General features: G+C 36.8%; 1 protein-coding gene across 2 annotated transcripts in view; it reads right to left on the minus strand.

Moving 5' to 3' along the window:
• The window catches only part of LOC149801669 (structural maintenance of chromosomes protein 5-like), a 126,216-nt gene that overhangs the window by 23,688 nt on the left and 76,992 nt on the right, over nt 1–25,536 (minus strand). Inside the window, exons 16-20 of one of the 2 annotated variants that reach the window (XM_089955945.1) lie at nt 23,132–23,199; nt 22,359–22,482; nt 19,100–19,222; nt 12,787–12,912; nt 10,668–10,727 (exon numbers count right to left, since the gene is read on the minus strand). In XM_089955945.1, the coding sequence (XP_089812071.1) occupies nt 10,668–10,727; nt 12,787–12,912; nt 19,100–19,222; nt 22,359–22,482; nt 23,132–23,199 (501 nt within the window). The remainder of the gene's footprint in view (nt 1–10,667; nt 10,728–12,786; nt 12,913–19,099; nt 19,223–22,358; nt 22,483–23,131; nt 23,200–25,536) is intronic. The other variant, XM_089955946.1, reaches the window with a different exon arrangement.

Genomic DNA, 25,536 nt, shown 5'->3' on the forward strand with positions numbered 1-25,536 from the left:
GTCTGTGCTCATTGTGCAGTCATCACTTTGTAGAGTAAGACTGATGAACTGTGCTGTCTCCATCTTGAATTTCTGGGTAGAAATAAACTGAATGAGTCTGTAGAGTTCAATTACAGGTCAACATCTGCTGTTAGACTTCATTAATTTCCAATATCCACTTCAACTGTAAGTGAGGTATCTCCTGTAGTATGAAGTGTGCAGGAGTGCATCTCTTCTGACCAAAACCATGTTCCAGGAGGCCACCAAGTCATCTGTCCACCTTCATGGGATAACTTGGGGTTTCCATCAGACAGGAGCACATGTAAAGTGGAGGATGCAGGATGAATGAGATTCTGAGATCCTCTAACACAACTTGAATCACCCATTTGTTTGTGGAAAGAGACTGATCCAAGCCTGGTGAAAAATAAGGAGTCTGGCATCCACAGGTGGGTTGGCAATAGGCTGGGAAAAATGTAAGTCAGTGATGGGTGGTGAGAGGCTTATAGGATATACATTTTCTTTCTCTTTTCCCTGCCTGCTGGTGAAAAGTACGGGTGTATGACCTATAATTTGCCTGGCCAAGGTTAATCTGTTGTCTTTGGGAATTCCCTCTACTGTATCCCTGCTGACTATTCTTCCTTCTCAGGAATGATTCCTGAGCAGAATGTCAGATATGAGAGCTTGTACTGACAAATGGGCAATTCTTGCATCGCCTGTTTTCTGACAATGACAATTCAACCCAAGAACAAAACGGAGAACCAAATGGGAAGGTGTGCAAGGCTGCAACTTGGTGTGATTTTAGTGAAGAAAAGAGCAGGAGTGCATCTCTTCTGACCAAATCCATATTCCAGGAGGCCACCAGGTCATCAGTCTTTTCATGGTGAAATGCCCTATGCACTAACTTGGTGATAAGGTTGACCAAATCCCAGGTATTATTATTTTGGGCCATCTCTGCAAGGCAAACAATTGCCAGGGGCACTAGGTTAAGTAGTGAGGAAGCTGCTATAATGTTCCTCACTACCATGGAGGTTGCAGTGAAAACTTGCCGATCCACCTTTAAAATAACAATATGTGGCAGTCATGCCAAAGGTGGAAATATCCTTGTCAACATTTGGTATTTCTGAACTATATGCATTAATGTGTGGCTAGTGAGACAAGATGCTAGCCACGTGTATGAGCGAAATAGCATGCCTTCATGCTTGGTAAGAATTATATCACACCCGGATGGAGAATATAATGTACATTCATGCCTCACAGGCTGAGACAAGTTAGGCTCTACACCCTCATGTTCTGTATGTGGGGTTAAACTTGACACTCTGATTCTCATGCCTCATGGGTGGAACTAAAGGCTTATCCCCAGTGGGATTCTGATAAAATTCTTCCTGATCCATCAATGATAATCTTGATGACAATAAAGTCCTATTCATTAGTGAGATTATGTGCAAATCCAATTCTTGGTTGGAATTGTCTTTCATTCCAACTGTGTTATGATCTGGTAATCTCTTTTTTACTTGCAGGTTGCTGCTAAAAGTGAATTGTGATACAAAATTTATGATGTCAAAATATCAATGGATTTTTATAAAAATGTTGCATGCACCATATAAAACTACATTTTGTCTTACTTTAACAGTGAAAATAACCATGGATAATAAAACTGAAGTACAAAACTAAGTGGATTCTATTGAAGACATCTTCACAGCACTACAGCAAAAGTGAAAACAGCTTACATTTAGGTATAAAAGTATCCACCTTGTGGGAAGAAAGAGGAGTTAATTTGTACAAGTATAATATACAGACAGACATTTCTTGTCATTTTCGGAGGACTGGATTGGGACCTAACAGAGAAAATTAACCGGAGGACTGGATTGGGACCTAGCAGAGAAAATTAACCAGAGGACTGGATTGGGACCTAGCAGAGAAAATTAACTGGAGGACTGGGATTGGGACCTAGCAGAGAAAATTATCCTAAATAATGTGATCTGGTTATGTACCTGAGAAAAATGTACTTTTTTAAAAGTGATGGTGGTGGGGTTCAAAGTCATTATGTAATATTTACCTGCTATTGTAGCATAGGTATCTCTTTTCCTTGTGCTAGTCCCCAGTCCAAGGTGATTATTTCATCCAGGAGGTTTAAAATGAAAAGCAAAACATGGTCCAAGGAGGAAACTGGGCAACAATAGTTGTAATCGTTAGCTTTACCCTCACCCCAAAATCTGCATCTTAATAGCAGCAAAACGTTATCTATTACTTTGTTGCTGAGCCTGTCAGCCAAGTGGGAAGCTAATGGAGGAAGAGACTTATTTGTTGACTAGCAGGGTCATTCAACTTAGAAAGTAGCTGGCCCATCATAAACATAATTGGCCCAACATTTGCACTATTGGCACATTCTTACTAAATGAACTTCAAGAATCTTCAATAATAGAATATAAGGAATGTAGAAACCACTGAAAACTGTAGTGATACAATATTTTAATGAAAGACCAACTGTAAAATTGACTAGAACACTAACCATAATGACATTGTTCTAATTCTGACTACAAAGTTTAAAATTACTCAGTTTTACAAATATGTGTCCTAAATGCAATGTACCAGTATAAAATGAAAGAATGCTGACATACTGTACTTGGAACTGAATAATCTGAGCACCACTTCTTTTGATTGGCCGAGTCTTTGTTTTGACCAATTGCATTTTGTGTAAGTTCAATTTATGTACATTGCCATGTGGTACCCTGCTGTGAACAATATGAATGCCACAGTGATGATACCAAGACATTAGCCTTGAATGACCACTTGCATATCATTTATAGACAAAATCTATATTAATCTGATTGAAAAGATTCACTGGTCAAACCATCTTGCTTCTAGAAACTTCAGTTGCCCAGAGCCAAGACTCATTGGCCACAGGTAGTGGCTAAACTGATACCAGAGATAAGCTATCAAAATGAACTTTTTACTGCAGCCAGTAGAGTGCTCTACTGCAGACTAAAGGATCGCTTGACAACTTGATGGGCTAACAACACAACTGGATCTAATGTGTAAATGTTCTTGCTCTGGTGGAACACAGTTCTAAGGTTGTAGGAAGAGAACATTGAGTGAGACTACCTGAAAATGGCTTTCATGATATCATCCACAAATACTGATTAAGAAAGGTCCAAGAAGCACTGACAACCCATACCTAATGGACTTCAATTTTCATGAAAAATCTGTCAAAGAATAGTAAGCTCTTCTGACAGAACAGGCCACCTTGAGACCTTGTTTGCAGAAATATCATAATTATGATGAAAGTTGACTAATCCTGTATATGTATAAATATTACAATTAAAAAGTAATTGAGAAGTTAAAACGTAAATATTAATTTCCTATTTGTTGAAACTTGCTTTAAAATGACTGAAAAAGACAGACTGTCAGTATATCATGTGAAATAAAGTTGAGAAAAAAACTACAGGCAGTTATGTATTATGCAGAATGAAGTTTGCAGTACATATAAAATAAAGGTGTTGATGTATGTAAAGTGATGAGATACCAGGGCATAAAACCCGCAGAACTGACAAATCCTCTATTTTCCTTACTTGGCAGCAGGCAAGCACCTTGCAAAAATAAGCTTGCCCAAACTGAACTTGAACTTGTCCAAAGAATCAGCCAAGAGGATTTGTAAAGACCTTAATGGTGGATACTGAACTGTCTTTTTTTTGCAGTAAATGGGGAACACATATAATCAAAGTGTTTCCTACCACAACAATTACAGAGAAAAACTTCCATCTGGCACTGCAAACATTCAAAGTTGACTGCCTTCTAGCCTGGGCAGTGCAGCTGGCAACCTTTGCTAAAAAGTTATCCTGGCTGATAGATCATTTGATACAAGCCAGGCATGTGCAGGACAGCAAATTTCCTCCTTAGCAACAATCTCCTGGGGTCATTCATTTACCAGCATGTTGTTGTTCCTCTCTTCACAACATAGGAAAGAACTGCCGGTTATGCTCCATTATAATGAAGTCAGAGGGAACAGGGTTGATCTACGGCCTTCCTGGATCTCGGATCTATGGGACCATGGGTAAGTCAGCCATGGCATCATGCAAGGATATGGAGACAGGGCCAAGTCATTATTAGATTGTGGGAATCCCCAAGGGTCGAATGAGAACAGACAAAGGGTGTGTGCAAGTGTGTGAACCCTTTCCCACTCCATTGATGATGTGAAGGAAGCATGGAATCTGCTTCCCGTAGGGATTAAAAGGCAACAAAGAGAAAGTGTGGTCTTGAGCCAGTCTTTCCCATTCCCTTGACCAGTGTCCAAACTTGGTACAATGTAGCTGGTGACTGATCATGAGTGACAGACACCTGACCACCACTACTACCCTTCTTACCTGCTGCCTGGTGACTTGTGATAACAGTAGTTGATCGCTACATGATGCATTACTCAATTTCCAGTGCCTGGTGATTGACACATACTGGTACTAATCACCTTACCTGGTGAACAGCGCTTGGTGCAACGGCACCATGAAAAGAATGGTCAGGCTATAAAGAAGGTTGACGTAGAAGTGTAATAACACATGCTATATAAACCATCTCCCACATTCTATATCATGCTGATTTTACCTATTTAACTTTATCCTGATAACATTTCTAAAGATGAAGGCATAATAAATATGCAGACTCTTTTTCTCAAAGGCATTCAAGATCTTGATAATAAACCCGAAAGATAAAAAATATGGTTCCAACATTGATGCAAATACCACCTCATTAGTATGCATCAATCCTGCTATATACTGCAACAGTCTAAGATTCTGCTGATAGAACAGAGCTTCAAGAGAGGTAACACAATCAGCCAATCAGATGCAAGATCACCTCATTAATATGCTTGGATCATACTTATTACGAAACCCATCTTCGATCATGATGATATAAACATATATTTCAAATCTGATGAAAATCAGATTAAAAACCTGGCCTCCCAAGTCAGCCAATCATAGGCACTATTACCTCATTAATAAGAGTGGATCTTGCTCATTACTAAACACATCTGACATCTTGATAATAAAAGCTTATAATTCAAGTTTGATCAAAACCAGATCAGAAATATGACTTTCAGTGGGGCAACAAGTCAGTCAGATGCATACACGGATCTTGCTCATTCCCATACTTGTCACAGATCTTACTGAGATAAGTATATATTTCAAGTCTAACCAAAACATTATCAGGAATACTGTTTCAAGACTGGTTACAAGCTCAGCCAATCGGATGCAAGATAATCTCAACAATATTTGTGGATCTTGTCAAATCCATCTAAGATCTTTATGATATAAACCCACAGTGCATGTTTGATCAAAATCAGATCAGAAATATGGCTTCCATAGGGGTGACATTCGATGAAAGATTACCTCATTAGAATCCAGATCTCACTCACTAGTGAACTTGTCTAAGACCTTAATGATATAAGCAAAAATTAAAAGTTTAACCACAATCAGAACAAAATACAGCATCCTGAGTTGTAAAAAGAACAGCCAATGAGAAGCAAGATCACCTACTTAATATGCACGGATTTTCGACGAATTATCTAATTTAACTGAGATCTTAATGGTATAAGCATAAATTCCAGGTCTGATCGAAAATCAGACCAGAAATATTGCCTCCCATGTGGTACCAAGTTAGCCATCTTCCTCTTTATTGAACTGGTGAGAGATTTTGATGATATAAACCCTTATTAGCAGGTATGATTGAGGTAACAAGCAAATGTTGATGGACTAATGATGCATGACAGACGGCCAGGTGAGCTTTAAGATATGCAAGTACAGTCAAACCTGTCTTAATGGTCACCTGAGTTCAGATGTTACCTGGTCACAATGGCCATTCTAATTAACTTTGGGCAAATTTCCTACATAAATGTCATGTAATCAGTGGTCACCTGTATTCTGGGATCAGTGGCATTCTGCTTTTATGCAAGTGGTGGTTTCACACTACCTTCTGTAGTCACTGGAGCATATCAGCAGTAACTGCTCCAAGTATGCAACTAAAACTTCTTTTGTTTGATGAGCAAGCCATGGTATATATAAAGGTATATTATCTGTATCTATGTTTAAATGTTTCATATCCGATTGTACTTCGTCATCTAGTGAAACTCAATGGAGTCAACATGTCGGCAACAAAAGCAAGGCAGTTTTCAATCTTATAGGAGGTATACAGTACCAGTGATATCCCTCAGGGTTTAGTAATTAAAGTCTCCTCTGAACCTACCCATCCTGTGTGATATTTTTATATTTATGTTCGGATGAGAGTCAGGGTCAGTTACCTATCAAAAAATTGAAATTCACCACCACCGTGTGCTGGTGACATAGGGTAGCCACTAACCAGTGAGTCTAGCAAACTTAAATGTTACACTGAGTCATATCTTCATTAAATCAATTGGAAAATGATTTAATTTGAGAGAAATTGCAAGTATTTTAACTGTAATGTCTTTAATCCACATAAAGATGAGATGAAACTTCAGAGTTGACGAAATCTGACCTGGTACTTACCATCTGCACTGCTAGTCAAATGACTACACAAATCTCTCAACCTATTTGTCCATGTAGTCACGTGATATTAACAATAAACCCCATCCAAATGTGGTTATAAAATAAAAATGTGAAAATATTAACTCAAAATCACATAATACTTGTAAAAGAACAAAAGGGCACATAATTCTCAACATATTTATTCTAAGAACAAAGACCAGAAAAATGTCGCTGTTGCAGCAACTATGAAAAAGTCAAATTCATCATGAATGGAGCACATATCAATGATGGTTTTGTTGTGTCACATGACTACAACATTGACATGTGTTCTCTACCTGATGAATCTGGCTTTGTTGTGGCAAATTCCAACTTTATGACGGGCAACTGACCTTACACCCCAATATAAAACTCTAAATATCAAAAATTGGGTGAGAACGGTCACAGGAAACTAAATTAACATTTTAGGTGTAACTAACAGAAGCCCCAGAAAACTTCTTTTCATTCACTAAATATTAAGGGTCGCAAACAAAAGCTGTCTTTTGATCTCACTGAGTTTGAGTAACAGCTTAATCCATCAAATGTTTAATTTGTGGACACATGGTTTCAAGTTTAACAAAATGTCAGTCATGTGTTTCACAATTTCAGGTAAGTTTTCAATTAGTAATTTAGGACTAATTTCTACTGATAATGAGATGAAAGTGTGTGTGTGTGTGTGTTAGAGAGAGAGAGAGAGAGAGAGAGCGAGCGAGAGAGAGGGAGTGTATCTACCCAGTTGTAGAGAGAGAGAAATGAATTAATGTAAGCAGTTGTAGTTTTCTTGCATGCTTCTAAAGAGTACAACTAAATACATGTATCTTGATAGCATACTACTGTGAAATAATGAAACTACTGCTGCTAATAATACTTATTTTACAGAGTTATACATTTGTCTTGAAGCAAGTTTGAGAGCTGTGCCTGCCTTTAGCATTCACCTATCTACAAAGGCCACTTTTGCCTTTTCCCATGGGTGGCTGCTGTGAACAGGTTAGACTGTACTAGGGAGAAGAAAAAAATTAAGCACCACACAAAATGATATACAACTGATGGCAATTATGCCAATTTACGATAAGAATGATGAAAATCATAGAGCCTTGTGATACCCAAAGAAAACAAAGAATATTCAGGATGAAGGATGGTGACTAAGGTACGAGATTGGCATCATACTGTTTTTTATGGCAGAAATCAAATTACTATTTGATGGAGGGAATAATCACTTTGCACTGGGTCTATTGCCAGGTAAAGAGATAGCAGTATAATAACAGCAGATATTAAAATAAAACTGCAAACCTCTAAGTACTATATATACTTGCTCATAAGTTAAGCTCAACTGCAAAATTGCACAGATGCAGATCTGCTGTTGCATAATGTACTGGAAGACCTGGCTCTGTGCAGTTTGTTTTGAGTAAGCAGTAGAACAAAGAAGGCATACCCTGGTCTGCGGGTGCATTATGCTACGGCAGATCAGGATCTTTGTTGTTTGCAGTTTGACTTGACTTAAAAGTAAGCATATATGGCACATTCATAATGATAATGCCTTTTTACTTTTCTTTCAGATATTCGGATATTCATCTGCTAATGTAATTTCTCTTTCCAGCCAACCAGACATGCTCCAATGATTTTCAAGGGTATATTGACAGCTGTACTCCAATAGAATATATCTGAATATTGTTATACCTATCATCTCAAACCAATTATTTTCTAAGATTAAATACAGGAACCTCAGTGGTTTAGTGGTTAGCAAAACTCCAAATTGAAAGGGTGAATTTGAAACTCTGTCACTGCAAGGCTCAAAAACTGCACTAAACTTTTATTACACATTTGGCTGGTTAGGGACGGCAAGTAACGTTTGAAAAACAATGGCCCAATTGGATGAGAACAAGTTCTAGCACAATTATCCAAAGAAATGGGAAATATGTTTTCTCTAATCAATGGCATGGCATCCTTTAGTCAGTAATTGTCTCAGCTGAAATAACATAACCAATGGAAACAACATTCACTGTTGTTTGCTTACACTGTATCCATTTTGTAGTGAGTCTCTATCAGCCACTCACATAATTTAATATTAAAACTTAAAAGATCAATGCATAGCTCAGATTTACATAAGAATCCCATAAACCAGGAATACTCCATCATTTCCAACATTAAGAACAAAAGTGTTTTGAATTTAATAACTGGTTACCAACAGCTTTGGATTTAGTGCAATAACTATGTTCATCTGAAAATTGTGTGAAGGTTTTGGACAATATGGACTGGTTGACAAATGTGTTGACTTCTATCCAATGCAACAGGTGAGTTCACATGCATTTATCCATAGAAATATACTTGCTTGATGTCATCAATGATTGTCTGAGCAGAAGGCACGACAGATATTCCTAAGTTTTTTGACAGAGGTCAGCGTGATAAAAAAGAAAAAGGAAGACAAAAGGCTAAAACAACAAGCTGAGATCAGAATTGCAGTAAAAGCAATATAATTATTCAAAACATGAGAAGTGTGCAAACTGCATGAATTGCCAAATTTAATTAGCAAGAACATGATGCGCTATTTTGTCAAGTTTGTGGCAAATATCTATCAATATCCAAACAAAAATCATCCCTAGTAGTGGGTTTGAAGGGCATGTTTAGAAAATATTCATTGAAATTTCATGACAAAAAAACCCACCCAATGTAAATAGCATGAAAAGATATTAAAGGTACGGAACCTGCCAAAGTCAAATGCATGAACGATCAAGTGCTGAACTAGGAAACATCTAAAATTACCCAGAACTCTAGATTTCTAAATGTACTTAGGGCTGTTCCATCTGAACACACATCATTCATCGGGAAGGCAGTTTTTAAAAAATATTTGCCAGTGTATTCTGATAACTCTGAGATTATATGAAAATGGAAAAAAAATCTAAATTGCATCTATAGGTGACTATTCAAAGTTTAATGGGTCTTCACTGGGAATGAAGTATATTTTACTGGGCCAGCCCTTAAAAATGGGTCTACAGATGAAGATGCCTAATGTTCAAAAAACACCATATATACATGCTTATAAGTCAAGTAAAACTGCAAACAACAAAAATCCTGATCTGCCATTACATGATGGACCTGCAGATCTGAGTATGTTGTTTGTTCTACTGATTACTCTCACCAAACTGCACAGTTATGTGCCAGCAGATCTGGGACGTTGCAGTTTGAAAATGGACTTGTTTTCATCAGCATGATTTCATATTTTAAGTCTTATCATTGACAAGCTTTAGAAGTTATTGATGGAACTTGTTGGTTTATCAAGCGCCTTCCTAACTGGTATTAACACAGACTGAGCAACTGTAAATCTTGTAGGATGTTTGATCTCTTTAGTTAATTTGATTACAGGTGAACGATTGCACAAAAGATGAAGAGAAATGTTACAGTAAGAAAGCTATTGTGCAAAGCACTGCAAACAATTTAGAACTGGTAGTGTGTGATGCAAATAAAGACTGGAAATATCTATTTAAGCTTGAGAAAGCACTGAAAGGCGTTTTAAAGCGGTATGATTATTTGCGTAAAAAGGAGTGAACTCTATCAAGCAGCGATGTAAGATTTTGAACATTATAGAAACATGCAGCAAGTGTGCTGGGTTGCCAGTCAAAACAAAGCACTTAAATCCACGTTAAACAGTTATGAAATTACTCTAACTCATTTAGAAGAAATCACCAACCTGAAAGAGGTGGCTTTGAAAACTCAGTTTACTCAAAAGAAATGAAGAGAGAAACATAATGGGTCTGCACCAGGATCATGGCACGTGCCAAATGTGAAAGAAAACCATTTGACCTTACAAGATACAGATAATTTGTGCGAAAATGCCATAAGATGATGTATCATGTAAAAAAACAAAACAATTTCTGGCTCCTAAACCTCTGTTTTGTTTAGAAAAACATGATTTTCAGTTTTCAGTAATTTTGACAGAGGAAAAAATAAACAGAAGAGATAGGAGACATTTCTTGATATATGCCTGTAACCTGCTGTATGTATGCACAGTAAACAGTGCTGCTTAGAGCTCAACTAATAGAAAAGCAGACAGTGAGACAGACATAGCCATTACTGATTCTTAAACAACAAAAATTCACTTTTCCACTCTTCCTTAAATTTTCTTGCAACTTTAGGAGATTTATTTTCATCCTCAGAATTGTTACTAACTTTCTGTTTCATTGGAGTCTGAGGGTTGGAATGATCATCACTGGCAGGTTGATTCCAATACTGAGACAAAAAAGAAAATATAATTTCAGCCATTGTGATTTAACAGTTCACAAATACATCTAGTATAACAAAATTATTCCATTTTGTTATTCAATCCATCTCATTATTCAAAGTCAAGTAATTCCAAAAAATGAAATAAACCACTGACCATAATATCTCATAAATTCTTACTGAATTATACAATAACTAAAAAAAACAAATAATGTTTGTGACTGAAACATAAATCACAAATAGAAAATAAACATTTCAAGTTTGTCCATTTACCTCTGACAACTGGCTTTATGAGCTGCCATATGTTCCATACTTTTGACTAAATGATTATAACTTGAAGGACAATCAAATGCTGATATATGATCAAAAGTTCATTCAATCATGTCATAACTGATTCCAAATTTTATAAAATTTTGCTGACTGAAGCAAATTAATCACCAATAAAAAACAACGAAAGTCTTTCCACTTACCTTTGACAACTGGTTTCACAAGCCATATTTTCCAGTTTAGTCTAATTGATTATAATTTGGTGGGTAATCAAACAAATGCCAAAATTTGATCAAAATTTATTTTAATCAAGTCATAACTGATTCCCTCTTCCTCTATCATAAATGTTAATGATAATCTCAAAACGATTTAACCTTGACTCAATTATGCACACCTAAGCATGACATCAGTGACCTGTTAGTTCCCTCCAGTTCATGCTGATTCACATTAAGTGAAATATTATTGGCTGATAAGGTGTAAACAACAGTCTGGCAAATGTCAATCACCTGCACATAGAGAAAATTTGTTATGGACAGTGCACACTCAGTTGGTGTGTGGGTGTGATTTGGATTTTTAACGTAGCTTTAATAATTTTTCAGTCATATCGCTATGATGTTTGCAATGTGGCAGTTTATAGTGATGTCTAGCACTGGGGCATCATGTTGCATACATGTAGCATGATGTCCCACCCAGTCACATTATCCTGACACCAGGCCAACCAGTCCTAATACTAACCTTTTGATGCTGAGTGCCAAGCAAGGTAGCTGTTAGTACCATTTTTATAAGTCTTTGGTATGACTCGGCTGGGGATCGAACCCACAACCTCCCACATCTGGCACACTCAGTTGGATGGTATGCCTGAGGCAAGTCAAGGGTCACTAAAACTGAAATTTCTGTCAAAAATAAATGTGCTAAAAAATCATCAAAAGCCGGGGGCACAAACTGAGAACCCTTTGAGGTTTTTAAAAGGGTCATTTAAAAAGACAATTTATGCTCAACTGCACAGTGTCTTGGGGTCATATACACTGACCTTCCCATGGAACCTCAAACCACACTTAATGAGCTTAAATCCCCACTCACAATACTGGTCTGACAATATGGAAAGTAATACAGGAAATACTTACATATGATTAGATTCTTTAATTCATTGGTTATGGTGAGTAAATCATCGAACTTTAAGTTTCAGCTGATTCCTAACACCAGTAGAACTGTGGAATGTATACACATACATATGGGCAAGCCTAACGTTATCTGCCCCTGCCATAGTCATAGTGGGGGCACAAGAACTGAGCCAAAATTAAAAAACAAATATATGTAGCAAATCTGTTTTCTATCCACTTAGTTATTTGTAAAGAATTAATTCCATCGCACATGCCCTTTTGGGTGCACGTGACATAAATCCAAGTAATCAATAAAAAAATAATGAACTGAAAATCCAAAGTAGAGCTGTCTGTACAAAAATTAAGCAGGTTGGTTTAAAATATGAAATATTAAATGACAGGAAAAGGTAAATATCAACGTCTTCAACAGAGAGATCAGGAAAAGCAAAGTGCCAATTTTGATCTCTTTATTCTTTCAGATGATGTAGTCTTATACAAAAAATTGGGATGAACTTATCTACTATGTTAAGAGAAATGGATTGGAAGACAGATAAAGTACAGGAATAACATGGCACTTCAAATACAAAAGCAAGGGTTATAGGAACAGCTTTATTGCGGTGCCGACAAGTCTCTATTTACAAGTTTTAGCAGTATGCAGTTACTGAGTTAAGACGAGCATTAAAATCATTTCATACACTTACAAGTCTTATATGATCTGAGAGTTCCTCATCTGGCCCCATGGCGGTCATTTTCTTTGCAGCCTCCAGGTATTTTTTTGCCACTTCCTTACATTGTGCCAGATTCAGCTTCATTTCCTCAAACTCAGTCTGAAAGGTATTGAAAAAATGCAAATAATTTAATTTGCATAGAAGTGAAAGAACAAAATACAGTATTGGGAAAAACCAACAATTAACAATCAAGTTTGCTGCAAACAGGTTCTTCAGACCAGCTTACGGTATGTAAATATTACAATTTAGTCTTGCTCAATAGTTTTAAAACTCTTGCTTACAAGTGTGACAGGCTGATAAATGAACAGCATAAAACCTTAATGTCTTCTTCCTCAGTCTGTGTGTGTGTGTGTTAATCAATAGTGCAAGCAATACTATTAATGCTTACCCTTTGTGTGTGTGTGATAGTGTGTGTAACATGATCAAAAGGCCAAAGCAATACTTTTACTGCTTACCCTGTGTGTGTGTGAGACATGATCAACAGGCCAAGGCAATACAATTACAGCTTACCCTTTGTGTGTGTGAGACAGGATCAACAGGCCAAGTCAATACTATTACTGCTTAACCTTTGTGTGTGAGACATGGCCAAGAGGTCAAGGCAATATTATTACTGATTACCCACTGTATATGTGTGAGACACGATCAACAGGTCAAGGCAATATTATTACTGCTTATCCTTTGCAATAATGCTGTCAAAATATAAAAGAGAACATATATTATGACCATTGACCTTTAGACCCCAATCTATACATTACATTTTTCCTCCTACTGCAAGTGCAAGCCAAGAACAAAGCTTGGTCTAAGACCTTACTCTATAACGAAAGTTATTCTGTAAAACATATTTTTTGGGTTTGTTTGTAAAACCAATTTTTATTATGTAACACTTACCTGTTATTATTGTACTGCTGTATCTCTTTTGTGCTATTCCCAATCCAAGGTAATTACTCTCCCCTCCAATTCACAAGCTGAGTTCTAGAATTAATTTTTTTTTAACCCAGCCTGAGACTGGAATATCATCTTTCTTTTACTTGAACTGAGACTGAAATGACATCAGAGCAGGGAAGGGAAAGGGAGTTGGGAAATGACACATCTGCCAACCCAAACAAGACCTTCTCAATAAAGCAGTCAATATTCTGCCTTCAGTTGGACAAATTCTCAGCAAGATGTAACAAAATATCATGTATTGCAATTGTCAAGATGGAAACATGCATTCATAAAGTTCAGAAGTGTGACCAGAGACTGAAGCATTGATGGTAAACATTATGTTCAACAAAAAAGTTTGTGAAGTACAGGTAGACCTTAATTACAATCTGCACAGTTTCACAAACTGCACTTCCAAACCCTATGGAGCTAAATGGCTTTTTGCTATCTCTCAACCTGATATAATCCATTTGGCGCTGTTTTTAAATTTCATGCTGAATAAACATTATTGTTGTCCTTCATGCTTGTTTTTCCCCAAGAATGAAAAAATTCATTAGTAATATGTGTTATTTTAACAAGATGCTCATGGTACCATTTGTTTTGAATATGTATCACTAGTTGGAAACCTTTTTTAGAAATTTTATAAACAACAGCTTGAACATGCAGATATTTTCCATGAAACCATGCAGTTTCCAGTTTCTGAGACACTCCTGTAGTTTCCTGACAACCTTTTTGGAATCTAATATGAAACCTGAACCTTTATCAAACACAGACAAGCCGGCACCATGACTTTACTGCAATAAATGGATTTCTGTAACTTTCACTTTTAAGAGTAATTTCTGCAAGACTTTAAGTCAAATCATAAAGGTTGGCAGGTCTGCAATAATAGTGGGTAGATATTTCATAATTAAATTTAGTTGTAACCCCCAAAATTACATTTTAATATCTGTGATACAGTACCTATTATTACACTGATGAATTTTCCAGTTTGGTAGAGGACTGATAGCCAAAGTTATGCTGACAAAGTGAACTTCCCACTGCTGTGTGGTACTCTACTGAAGACTGAAAAATGGCTTACCAACTAGTTCAGCTGACACAGTTAGATCTAGTGTGTGAATGCCATGGTTTTGGCTTGGCACAGATAGAAAGAAGAGAAAATGGAGTGGGACCACCAGATGGCAACTTTTGGGACATCATTAGAAGAAAAAATTATGATTAAGAAAGGCCCAAGATACAGCAAAAGTCCTAGTCTCATGGCTTTGGACTCTCAGTGAGAGTTGGGTAAGCTAGTTTTGATGCTTTCTTTTCCCCTATGACCCAGTCATTAAGAAATGCGAAACTGGTACTAGGCAAAGGAGTCAATCTTAGATCATTCCCTGCTAGGTTATGATCGAGACTGAGGATTTTAAATGGATCAAGGCTGCCCAACATATTCGATTCTGACTGTGCAGACCAGAAACCTTGACCGGCATTAAAAGACAAAAGACTGGCGTCTGAAGCTAAAAGTACCACATCAGTTCTAAATGATTTGGATCTGACCGAGTGGTAGAACCCATAGAGAACTTAAAGAGTTTTGGAAATGGCTGCCCAATAGTCTTTAATGGTAGACACTAAGCAGTTTTGGCTGGTGTGGGTGTGATTCCCAATGGCCAACTGCCTCTCTCCTTCCTCCCCCAGCCCTAGCAGCCAAATTATGTAAAAGAAGGGTGGAAAGGCATATATAACTGGGTATGATAGTTCTAATGGAACTATCTGGAAGGGGGTGTTTCTTTGCTACTTTAGCAGGACCTGGTAAACTGGCCAGGGACTGGTGTTGATGATTTCTCAGGTTGGGATTCAGCCCTCTGAATAACAGTTCCTCAGCAAGTATGGCGCTCCTCAGAAGACTGTTCTCCATCAAAACATTTGATGTCCCAATAACAACATCTCTACAGGGGTGAAGAGGCTAGGCAGACAGCTTCTTGGACATTTATAGTGTCTTGATTTCTTGGCAGCTACCCTACAATCTCTTCAAAGAGACCAGAGATGAGTCCTCCATGAGCCAATGGAAGCAGACAACCAAAGGAATGCCAGCACGGAGAGTTTATAAAACACTGAGGTATCTGATGCTAGTATGCGCCCAAAATGCCTGATGATATTTTCCACCTGGGAAGCATCCAAGTCTTATGAAGAGGATTTAAGCGGCCAATCAGGTGAACGTAACTATAATCAGAAACCAGAAACCAAAGTATATAGATGCTGCAGACCACACTTTCTGCTGTCTGACTGCCTTGTGACCTTGTGACAGACTTTTTGCATTAACTTTCTAACTATCACTGAGTGTGGATAAAACAGAAGGGACAATTTAAAATGCACCACTGGGGGTTAACAATCCTTATATGACAAAGTTGGTGGGGATGGCAAAGGTTTTCAGCCCACCAACTATGAAGACCCATGGGAAGATCATCTGTGGCATCATGGGAAGAAAGGGAGATAAAGCCATCTCACCACCAGGTGGTGTGAGTTCCCAAGCTTGAAATGAGGCATGTGGAATGTGTATTGTTGACAATATTCCCTTCCCAAGAGTTGTTACTGCTGTCCAAAAACCCACTGACTGGTGTCTGGTGACCAATGATGGGTGACAGACACCTTGATACCTAACTACTCTCCTTACCTGGTGATCCATGCCCAGTGACCAGTAACAGACTGGTGATTAGTGACCTGTACTTCTAACCTTATAATGAATGAAGATATGATGAAAAAGTAAAAAGTATTTAGCTTGACTAGCAATCTCCACTTGAGTGAAAAGTATGTATTTAGCTTGACTAGCAATCTCCACTTGAGTGAAAAGTATTTATTTAGCTTGACCACCAATCTCCACTTGAACATCTCTACTTGATAAGAAAAGTATGTATTTAGCTTGACTAGCAATCTCCACTTGAGTGAAAAGTATTTATTTAGCTTGACCACCAATCTCCACTTGAACATCTCTACTTGATAAGAAAAGTATGTATTTAGCTTGACTAGCAATCTCCACTTGAGTGAAAAGTATGTATTTAGCTTGACTAGCAATCTCCACTTGAGTGAAAATTATGCATTTAGCTTGACTACAATCTCCACATGAACAGCTCTACTTGAGTGAAAAGTATGTATTTAGCTTGACTAGCAATCTCCACTTGAGTGAAATGTATTTAGCTTGACTAGCAATCTCCACTTGAGAGAAAAGTATGTATTTAGCTTGACTAGCAATCTCCACTTGAGTGAAAAGTATGTATTTAGCTTGACTACAATCTCCACTTGAGTGAAAAGTATGTATTTAGCTTGACTACCAATCTCCACTTGAACAGCTCTACTTGATAAGAAAAGTATGTATTTAGCTTGACTAGCAATCTCCACTTGAGTGAAAAGTATGCATTTAGCTTGACTACAATCTCCACATGAACAGCTCTACTTGAGTGAAAAGTATGTATTTAGCTTGACTAGCAATCTCCACTTGAGTGAAATGTATTTAGCTTGACTAGCAATCTCCACTTGAGAGAAAAGTATGTATTTAGCTTGACTAGCAATCTCCACTTGAGTGAAAAGTATGTATTTAGCTTGACTAGCAATCTCCACTTGAGTGAAAAGTATGTATTTAGCTTGACTACCAATCTCCACTTGAACAGCTCTACTTGATAAGAAAAGTATGTATTTAGCTTGACTAGCAATCTCCACTTGAGTGAAAAGTATGTATTTAGCTTGACTAGCAATCTCCACTTGAGTGAAAAGTATGCATTTAGCTTGACTACAATCTCCACATGAACAGCTCTACTTGAGTGAAAAGTATGTATTTAGCTTGACTAGCAATCTCCACTTGAACATAAACAGCTCTACTTGAGTGAAACGTATGTATTTAGCTTGACTACCTATCTCCACTTGAACATAAACAGCTCTACTTCCTTTGCTACCAGGTATTCACAACTTCCCTCCACCAGAGATCCCTCCCTTCCTTCCTCTAGGCAAAGTCAGTGATTGTAAATGTGCTGAAGTAGGAAATTTCCATCTGATGGACTCTCTCTTATAGGAACCAATGATTTCCCCATCTCAGGAATGCAAGGGGTCTTCCAGTAAAGGAGGATAAAACAAGCCCCTTCTTTCTATCCCTACAGGCATGGCAAGTTTAAAGTCCCACACTCTGTTAGATCAAAAGGAACAAAAAGGGCATCTGCCTGTGCATGCACATGAAGTGTATGCCAAGCAAGTGGGATGGATGGATGTTCCAGGCAGCCTTTTTATGGGTACCCACATCTTGAGGCATAAAGAGCATTAAAAAAAATTCAAAAAATCAACAAGAAAAAGAAACACCAGTTAAAAAATGAAGTATTGCTTAACAAGTAATAAACAAACAACTGTAAAATTCAACCAAAATGGACACTGAGAACAAAACTTATGCTAGGACTGGGGAGAAAATATATCACACACAAAAATATATGATTGATGGCAATTGTACCAAAAATGCTGTAAATAATGAAAAACATCAAATGCTAATAGACACCTGATAACCAAAGTTCAAGAAGAAGGACGTTAATCTGAAAGATGGAAGTTGACTAAGGGATCATATTGGGGTCATGTTTTTAATTCTAGACTGCTAACTATTAATTGAAGGAGGGAATAATCACCTTGGACTGTGGTATAGTGCCAGATAAAACAACAGTGATGCAATAACAGCAGGTCTGTGAGCCACAATGACCTTTATCTTTGACATTTTGACCCCAAAATAGGCTGCTTTTATCCCTTATGTGCAAGCTCTATACAAACTTTTATGAAGATATGTAGTCGTGAACTAAACTGCAATTGGGGGTAACATATTTGAAAGGAGATATATTTGTTTCTGTCTGTTCAACTCCATGGACACACATGTACCAGTGCATTATGAGGATCTCATTGCATGGACACACATGTACCAGGGCATTATGAGGATCTCACTGCATTGACACACATGTTCCAGTGTATTATGAGGATCTCACTGCACTGACACACACATACTAGGGCATTATGAGGATCTCATTGCATTGACACACATATACCAATGTATTATGAGGACCTTGATGCACTGACACACATGTACCAGGGCATTAGGAGGATCTCACTGCATGGACACATGTACTAGTGCATTATGAGGATCTCACTGCATCAACACACATGTACCAGGGTATTATGAGGATCTCACTGCATTGACACACATGTACCAGAGCATTATGAGAACCTCATTGCATGGACACATATGTACCAGTGTATTATGAGGTTCTCAACACAGATGCAAAGATAGAGGAGCATTATGCAGGTGCATACCTGGATCTACTTAGTTAACATTTGGATATGTGCAAAATAGAGATAAATATGGTACCTCAGCCCTCTGCAGTATTGTACACTGGTCTCTAACTCTCTCTTCCAGCATGTTAAAGTCATACACTGCAGACGTATGCTGGAAACTTAGTCTGACCTTCTCCATGCTTAATTCCACACATCTCTGGAATTGAAAGAAAAGATATACAGTCTACTGCAACTTATTCATAATTTTTCTTAAATTTGGGTTTGTTATTATCATAAATACTCACCTATAAATAGTATTAGCATAATAAAGGTTTGAGATCCCTCTGACTGATCACAGTTCCCAAACCCCTTCTCTAATCCAAATAACTTTTTCCCACTGAGAATATGAGAATTTTTAAACACAAGCATATCAGTGATCGTAACCCACGTGGGCCACCGAGTGAAGTTTCTACTTGGTGACCCAGTATTAGTTTACCACTGATCAATGCAGCCACTATGATCTTGCAGGCAGATAAATGCACCAATTATTTAAGGTGTTTACTGCCTATAAATCAATTACATGCTCTGGGGCACTGGTGCCCCTGTTCTGCCTCTGACACTGGTTACTGTCAATATAGCCCCAACAGCAAACCCAACTGGTGTACCTATGATGGCTGCAAAATTCACAATTCCCACTGCACTAACATTGTTTTAGCCAAGTTTGAGAAATATGGGGCCAATTAGCCCCCTTCATTTGACAAAGTGGTCCAGTGGTATACTCCTAACTGGCCAACCTCACGATAAACTGAGATCATTTACATGATCTATTTTGCCTGTTAGTTGCATAAAAACCAAATAAATTACATTCTTTAAGATTCTCCTCTTTGATCACTGATGCCTCAGACTATGCACTAACAGTATGGAAAAGTTAAATGTTTTTATTGTCTGCCCCTCCAACATTATGGTACTCTAATCACTGACCTAAGCATAATACTGGGAAAGAAATCAGTTATCTACCATTTCATATGTGCCTCTTAGTACAACTTAGCCACTCACACAATTGCAAACCGCACTATGTCAAGGACACATCATGTGGCTGGTACTTAGAAAAACTGCAGAAACAAAAAGTTCTTGATAACAAATGAAAATTAAGGAGGTGAACTTACATCAATATGTTATTTGAAAGACAAAAATATTGGTACTACCGGTACTAATATTCTAACTCAAGACTGGTTCCCTGTCTCTAGAAAAATATAGTGTCATACTTAACAGAGTACTATTCTAAATCTAAGCATGAAATATTACGGGATATATCAAGTAACATGTTTATTTCAGATGATCCATAGTCACATATATATATAGGATCAGGTAAATGGGGAAAACAGCATAGGTGTGATCGAAAAAGACTGCTATATGGAATTTATTCATTTTCATTAAAGAATCATTTAGAAAATAAGGATATTTTATGATTGATTGGTGCAACATATCAAATTAAACATAAAAAAACCCTGTCCATTTTATTTGTGCCACTGTTGGTGCACTGAATTTCTTTTATTTTTGCAGGACATGGTGTCCATTTTGCATGAATCCTGCAAGGGCACATCCTGGTTGAAACAAGGTCAACAGTTTTAGTCAGGGCAAGCCACAAATAGCATCAAGGACAACACAAATGCGTTTGTATTTTGCAAGTAGAACCATTTTCTTAGTGATTTCATCTCAAGCCACTATTATACTCCTAAAGTCTAATCAAAATGCAAACTGCACAGACCCAGACAGGCCATTATATAATGCACCAGCAGATATGGGTCTATGCAGTTTGTTAAGTCTAGAGCAATAAGTAAAACAAACAATTTAGATCCTGATCAGTCTGCTGTGACACATTATGTGATGCAGAACAGGGTCTGTGTTGTCTGCAGTTGGACTCGACTTATCAGTGACCACATAAGGTACACTACACAAGGATATCAGGAATAAAATCATTTTTATTTCTCAACTCTTCTCAACATCTGAAACCACTATCTACATAGTATATTAAGTGTAAAATTTATATTGATGATCAGCTGCAGAGTGTTCACAGGCAAACTTACAATGAATATATGAATTAGGTCACTGAGAGTAACTGAGAAACTCAGCTTGACCAGAAAATGAAGAATCAAACATAGGCCAAAGTAACCTACTTTTAAACAGGGTATGGGGGATGGAGGGAGTGCTTTATGAAGACAATACATCTAATAGTTTGAGTGAAACTTACGTTTTTCTAACAAATTTACCTATAAAGAATAAATATAAAAAAGATTATGGAAGAATGAACTGATGAGCAAAGTTTTCTATTATTGGATATTCTGATATCTTTTGACCTAACCATCCTATGTCGCAGGCATGAGGAAGACTTCTAGCTTTTGGCAATGGCATTATGAGTTAGCCAGATGCAACAACTGGTCTAAATGTTTGAAGAAATCATAACCACTCAGATATGCGACCAGCTGAAAAAAAATAGCTACAAGTTCAATATTTTTCAACTAACACTATAGCAAAATTCTGGGCAAAAGCTTGCTCTGAACTGCTCAAAAAACATGCTCAGTTTGAGGTAAGGTTTGTGCCTTCAAGTCTGGCAAAAACAATGTTTTGTGAAGATATCTAATCCGGGATATAATCTGCACGTACATAAATTTACATAAAATAATGATGACACTATGGTTCATCGATTTCTAGGTCAATATAAAATATCTTTCAGCATCCACAACAAGTAATAGTCATGTAAAGTTTTACAAAGATGGTTTGTCTGTTTTATTTGTTAGTCTTGTCTATGTTTTGTATTTGCCTTTGAAAAAGACTCATTAAGAGTCGAAAGCGCTTAGGCTAGCTAGATACTAGTTTTGCACTGTTCGTAGTCAGTTTGTTACATACATATAGATATATATATATATTTCCTGTCTTGCTTTGCTCCCACTTCTCTCTGTTCAAAAATCACTTCTCCCTGTTCTGTCCAAAAGGAGAAGTCACTTCTCCCTCAAATTCAAGTCTAGCTTGATCCCTGAGATGCTTGTTAAAAAACTTGCGATTATTTGCCATGATTGCTTGATTACTATCTGTGGGTCATAGAGGTCTGGTAGTGTCACTGATCTACACCATCTGTTACTGCTGTCCGTTAAAATTTGGTGACTGGATAAATAAAAAAATAATAATACACTTTAACTTTAAAAAAATGACCAAAACATATCTCAAACTTGATGTCAAATGCTGTGCATTAATAAAAACATCATCTGAGGGACATTTAATTTTCACATGTATAAATGTAATGACATTGCCCAAGTTCCTAGAATCAACATAAATCAATATTAAATAAGACTCACTTGTGTGTTCAATGTATACTGCTCCAGATTTCTTTGTTTTTTCAGGTTTATGTCTTTAATCTTCTTGGCTGCCTTTTCTTCTTCTGCTTGGAGATTCATGGCTTCTGATTCCACATTTTGAACACTGTAATGAAGAATTTAAAATGAATGTGCATGGATTGTTGCATCTTGTCTACCGCTGCTTTCTATGTTAAAGCTAAACTACGACAGTATTTCTGAATCTAATATACTGGCAAGAGACCAAATGTGGATTATGATCAAAAAGTAAATTCTGAGTATAAAGAATGATAAGAAACCTTTGCTCAATGATAATATTCACTAAAATCAAAATATAAAATTTCTAAGAGAATATTTATTCAATCTTAAATGTTCAATGAGACAAACCTCTGAAAACAATTAATTTATGCATTAATGTCAGAGAAAAGCTAAATATCTTGAACTGCTGACTAGAATCTAAAATAAAATTTGGTTAAGTCATGCAATAAAGCTGGAGATGCAAGATACAGGGCTTTAACTGTTCACTAGATTTTTTTTTTAATAGCGTAAGATGGTTTGAGTTAAGTCTGTAAAACAAAAAGTTTATTAAATCAGGGAATAAATGTACATATCTTATCAACATACAAACAAGAAGTAAAGTAGATGAGACGAATTAAACTTCACTTTTTTTGCCAAGACAGCTAGTAAAAGTGAGTGATCATGGTTGATTTTCGAAATATTCTGCCATATTCAACCAAATACAACGATGTACATCATAACAAATTGCCATGTTTTACCTTTGTTTCTTGGACTCAATCTGGGATTGAAGCTTTTTGGTCCTGTCTTTTCTCAGCATCAGCTGTTTCTGTCAAAATTAGGAAAATAACATAAAATCAGCATATCAAATTAGGTTAAAATCTAAAAATGTACAGTCTTGCCTCTTATACATTACCATTCCTCTCCAATGATACATTTTGGTCTAAAAATGATTTTCAATCTTTCAAGTTAACTACTGATCCTGAAATAATTTGACCAGAATCTGCATTTCGTTTGCATTTCATTTGCACTACATTTTCATTTCAAATGCATCCCAAATTGTGTTTGTAATTAATTTATACTTGCATGTCAACTATCATACAGATGCTTTCTTTGTGTATGTGTGTGTGTGTGTGGATGGATGGATGTCAGAGGCTGATGACAATTCTGTCCAAAATTAATCTGTAGAACGATATTTGAAACAATTGGAATTATATCATGTTCCATGATTCATAAAAAGGTCTGACAAAATGAGGCCCATAAACCAGGGCCAATAAAAACTGAGAAATAAGCTGGAGACCAAATCATGAATAAAGAGTGACCATGTACTTTCTCGTCTTGTTCATCCAATTTTTGACAATGATATCAAATCTTTACAGGACTTGACACACTTTTAACAAGTTTTTCTGTGCATGTTTTGGAAAACACTGTCAACTGAAGATTAAATAGTTTCAGAAGATGCACTGTAAGGAAGCAAATAACAATTTCTCAGCAGAGTAGTGTATCACATATCTTACACTTTCAAAAGAGACATAACTGGACCATTGAAAACTACTTGCCAAAAGTCATTTTTACTGATGATGCTAAAGTTGTTTTGGGCAAGGATTGAAAGTTTATGTCTGGACTAAACCCAATGAAGAATGGCAACCAGTGTGCTTAGATCTGGACTGTGTCAAAATATAGTTGTGTAATATCTATCAGCAAATTGTATTTTTTATTTTGTTTTGTTGAAATAAATATTGTACAGATACAATGACCAGTCATGTCATAGCATCATAGGTGGCTGTTATATCAACCTCAACAAGATCAATGTCACATCTTGTAAGCAGTCTACAATAGTCATTGTAAAGAATCTGATGCAAGCTTATCATACAAATTGACCTTCTAACATGGAAATTCAGTAACAGTCTGAAAATAATTTGATTTTTAAATCTTTTCATGGAATGCATTTGGATCTTTGTTCTGTTTTCTTTTCCATTATTCATTTCTTTGTATTCTGTGAATCGTTTTGTGTTCTTTATTTTCAATAAAATGCATTCCTTATTTAATACATCATCATTCTGCATTCAGTTTTCATTTCACTAGCAAAACTGTCCATTTCAGGGTCCATAGTGAGTATGTATTTGCAGTCCGATCAACCAATCAAGCAATCAATTGATACCAACAAGGAATATACAAGAAACTTTGTTATTCTGGTGTAAATTGGCTGACCGGTATACAGACAGACCAATATGACAGTTACCATACCTTGGCTGTAACGTTCAGCAAAATAAAAAGCTTTGTTAGTTAACACCAAACCTGGCATGCACATAATAAGCATAAAATCTGCATGTAATACAGAAATCAACTGTTTTGAAGTTAGGAAACAGAGACCATACTGATAAAGTTTAATTGGCATTAGTAGTTTTCACCTATGTACTAATCTCTCTCTCCCTCTACCTCTCAAACAATGATATACACAGTTTCACCCACCTGTAGTTTTAAACAAGGTTAAATGCTAAAGTGTGCAAGAAAAGTGTTTTGACCAAGTTCATACGATCCCATTTTCCATCACTTTGTAAAAAGAAACTGTCAATATTTAATGACTAGGACAAACAGATTAATGTTGTTGTTGTTGTTGTTGTTGTGGGGTTTAACGCCATTTTTCAGCACATGATAGGCTATACATGGCGGCCAGTATTAATGGTGTAGGAAGAACCCGGGAAAACCCCGGAAAGAACCACCAACCCACGAGAAGCTACTGGCAAGCTTTCTCACATAACCACATTGGCTGAATCTTAGACTCGAACCACTGCAGACAGAGGTGAGATGGCAGTGATCCGTAACGAAGAGCGCTTTAGACCATTCGGCCACTCGGGGCCCCACAGATTATTGTACCAATCTGTATAGAATAAAAAGCTAAAACTGATTTGGTTTACAGCTGCTTAGAAGATTAATGTAACTGCTCTTGGGAATGTAATCTGCTTTTATTCTTTATGAAACCATATATGTAGTAAACAATTTTAATGCTAAAGTCTCTCAAAAACAAGCCGAATTGTCAATGAAATTACATACCTTTTAATGCTAAAAACTGACACAAAATAAGCCAAATTGTCAATGCAATTACATACCTTTTAATGCTAAAAACTGACACAAAATAAGCCATATTGTCAATGCAATTACATAC

This window comes from Sinohyriopsis cumingii, chromosome 4 (genome assembly GCF_028554795.1).
Source record: "Sinohyriopsis cumingii isolate HCF-2022 chromosome 4, ASM2855479v2, whole genome shotgun sequence".
Classification (NCBI taxonomy): Eukaryota; Metazoa; Mollusca; class Bivalvia; order Unionida; family Unionidae; genus Sinohyriopsis; species Sinohyriopsis cumingii.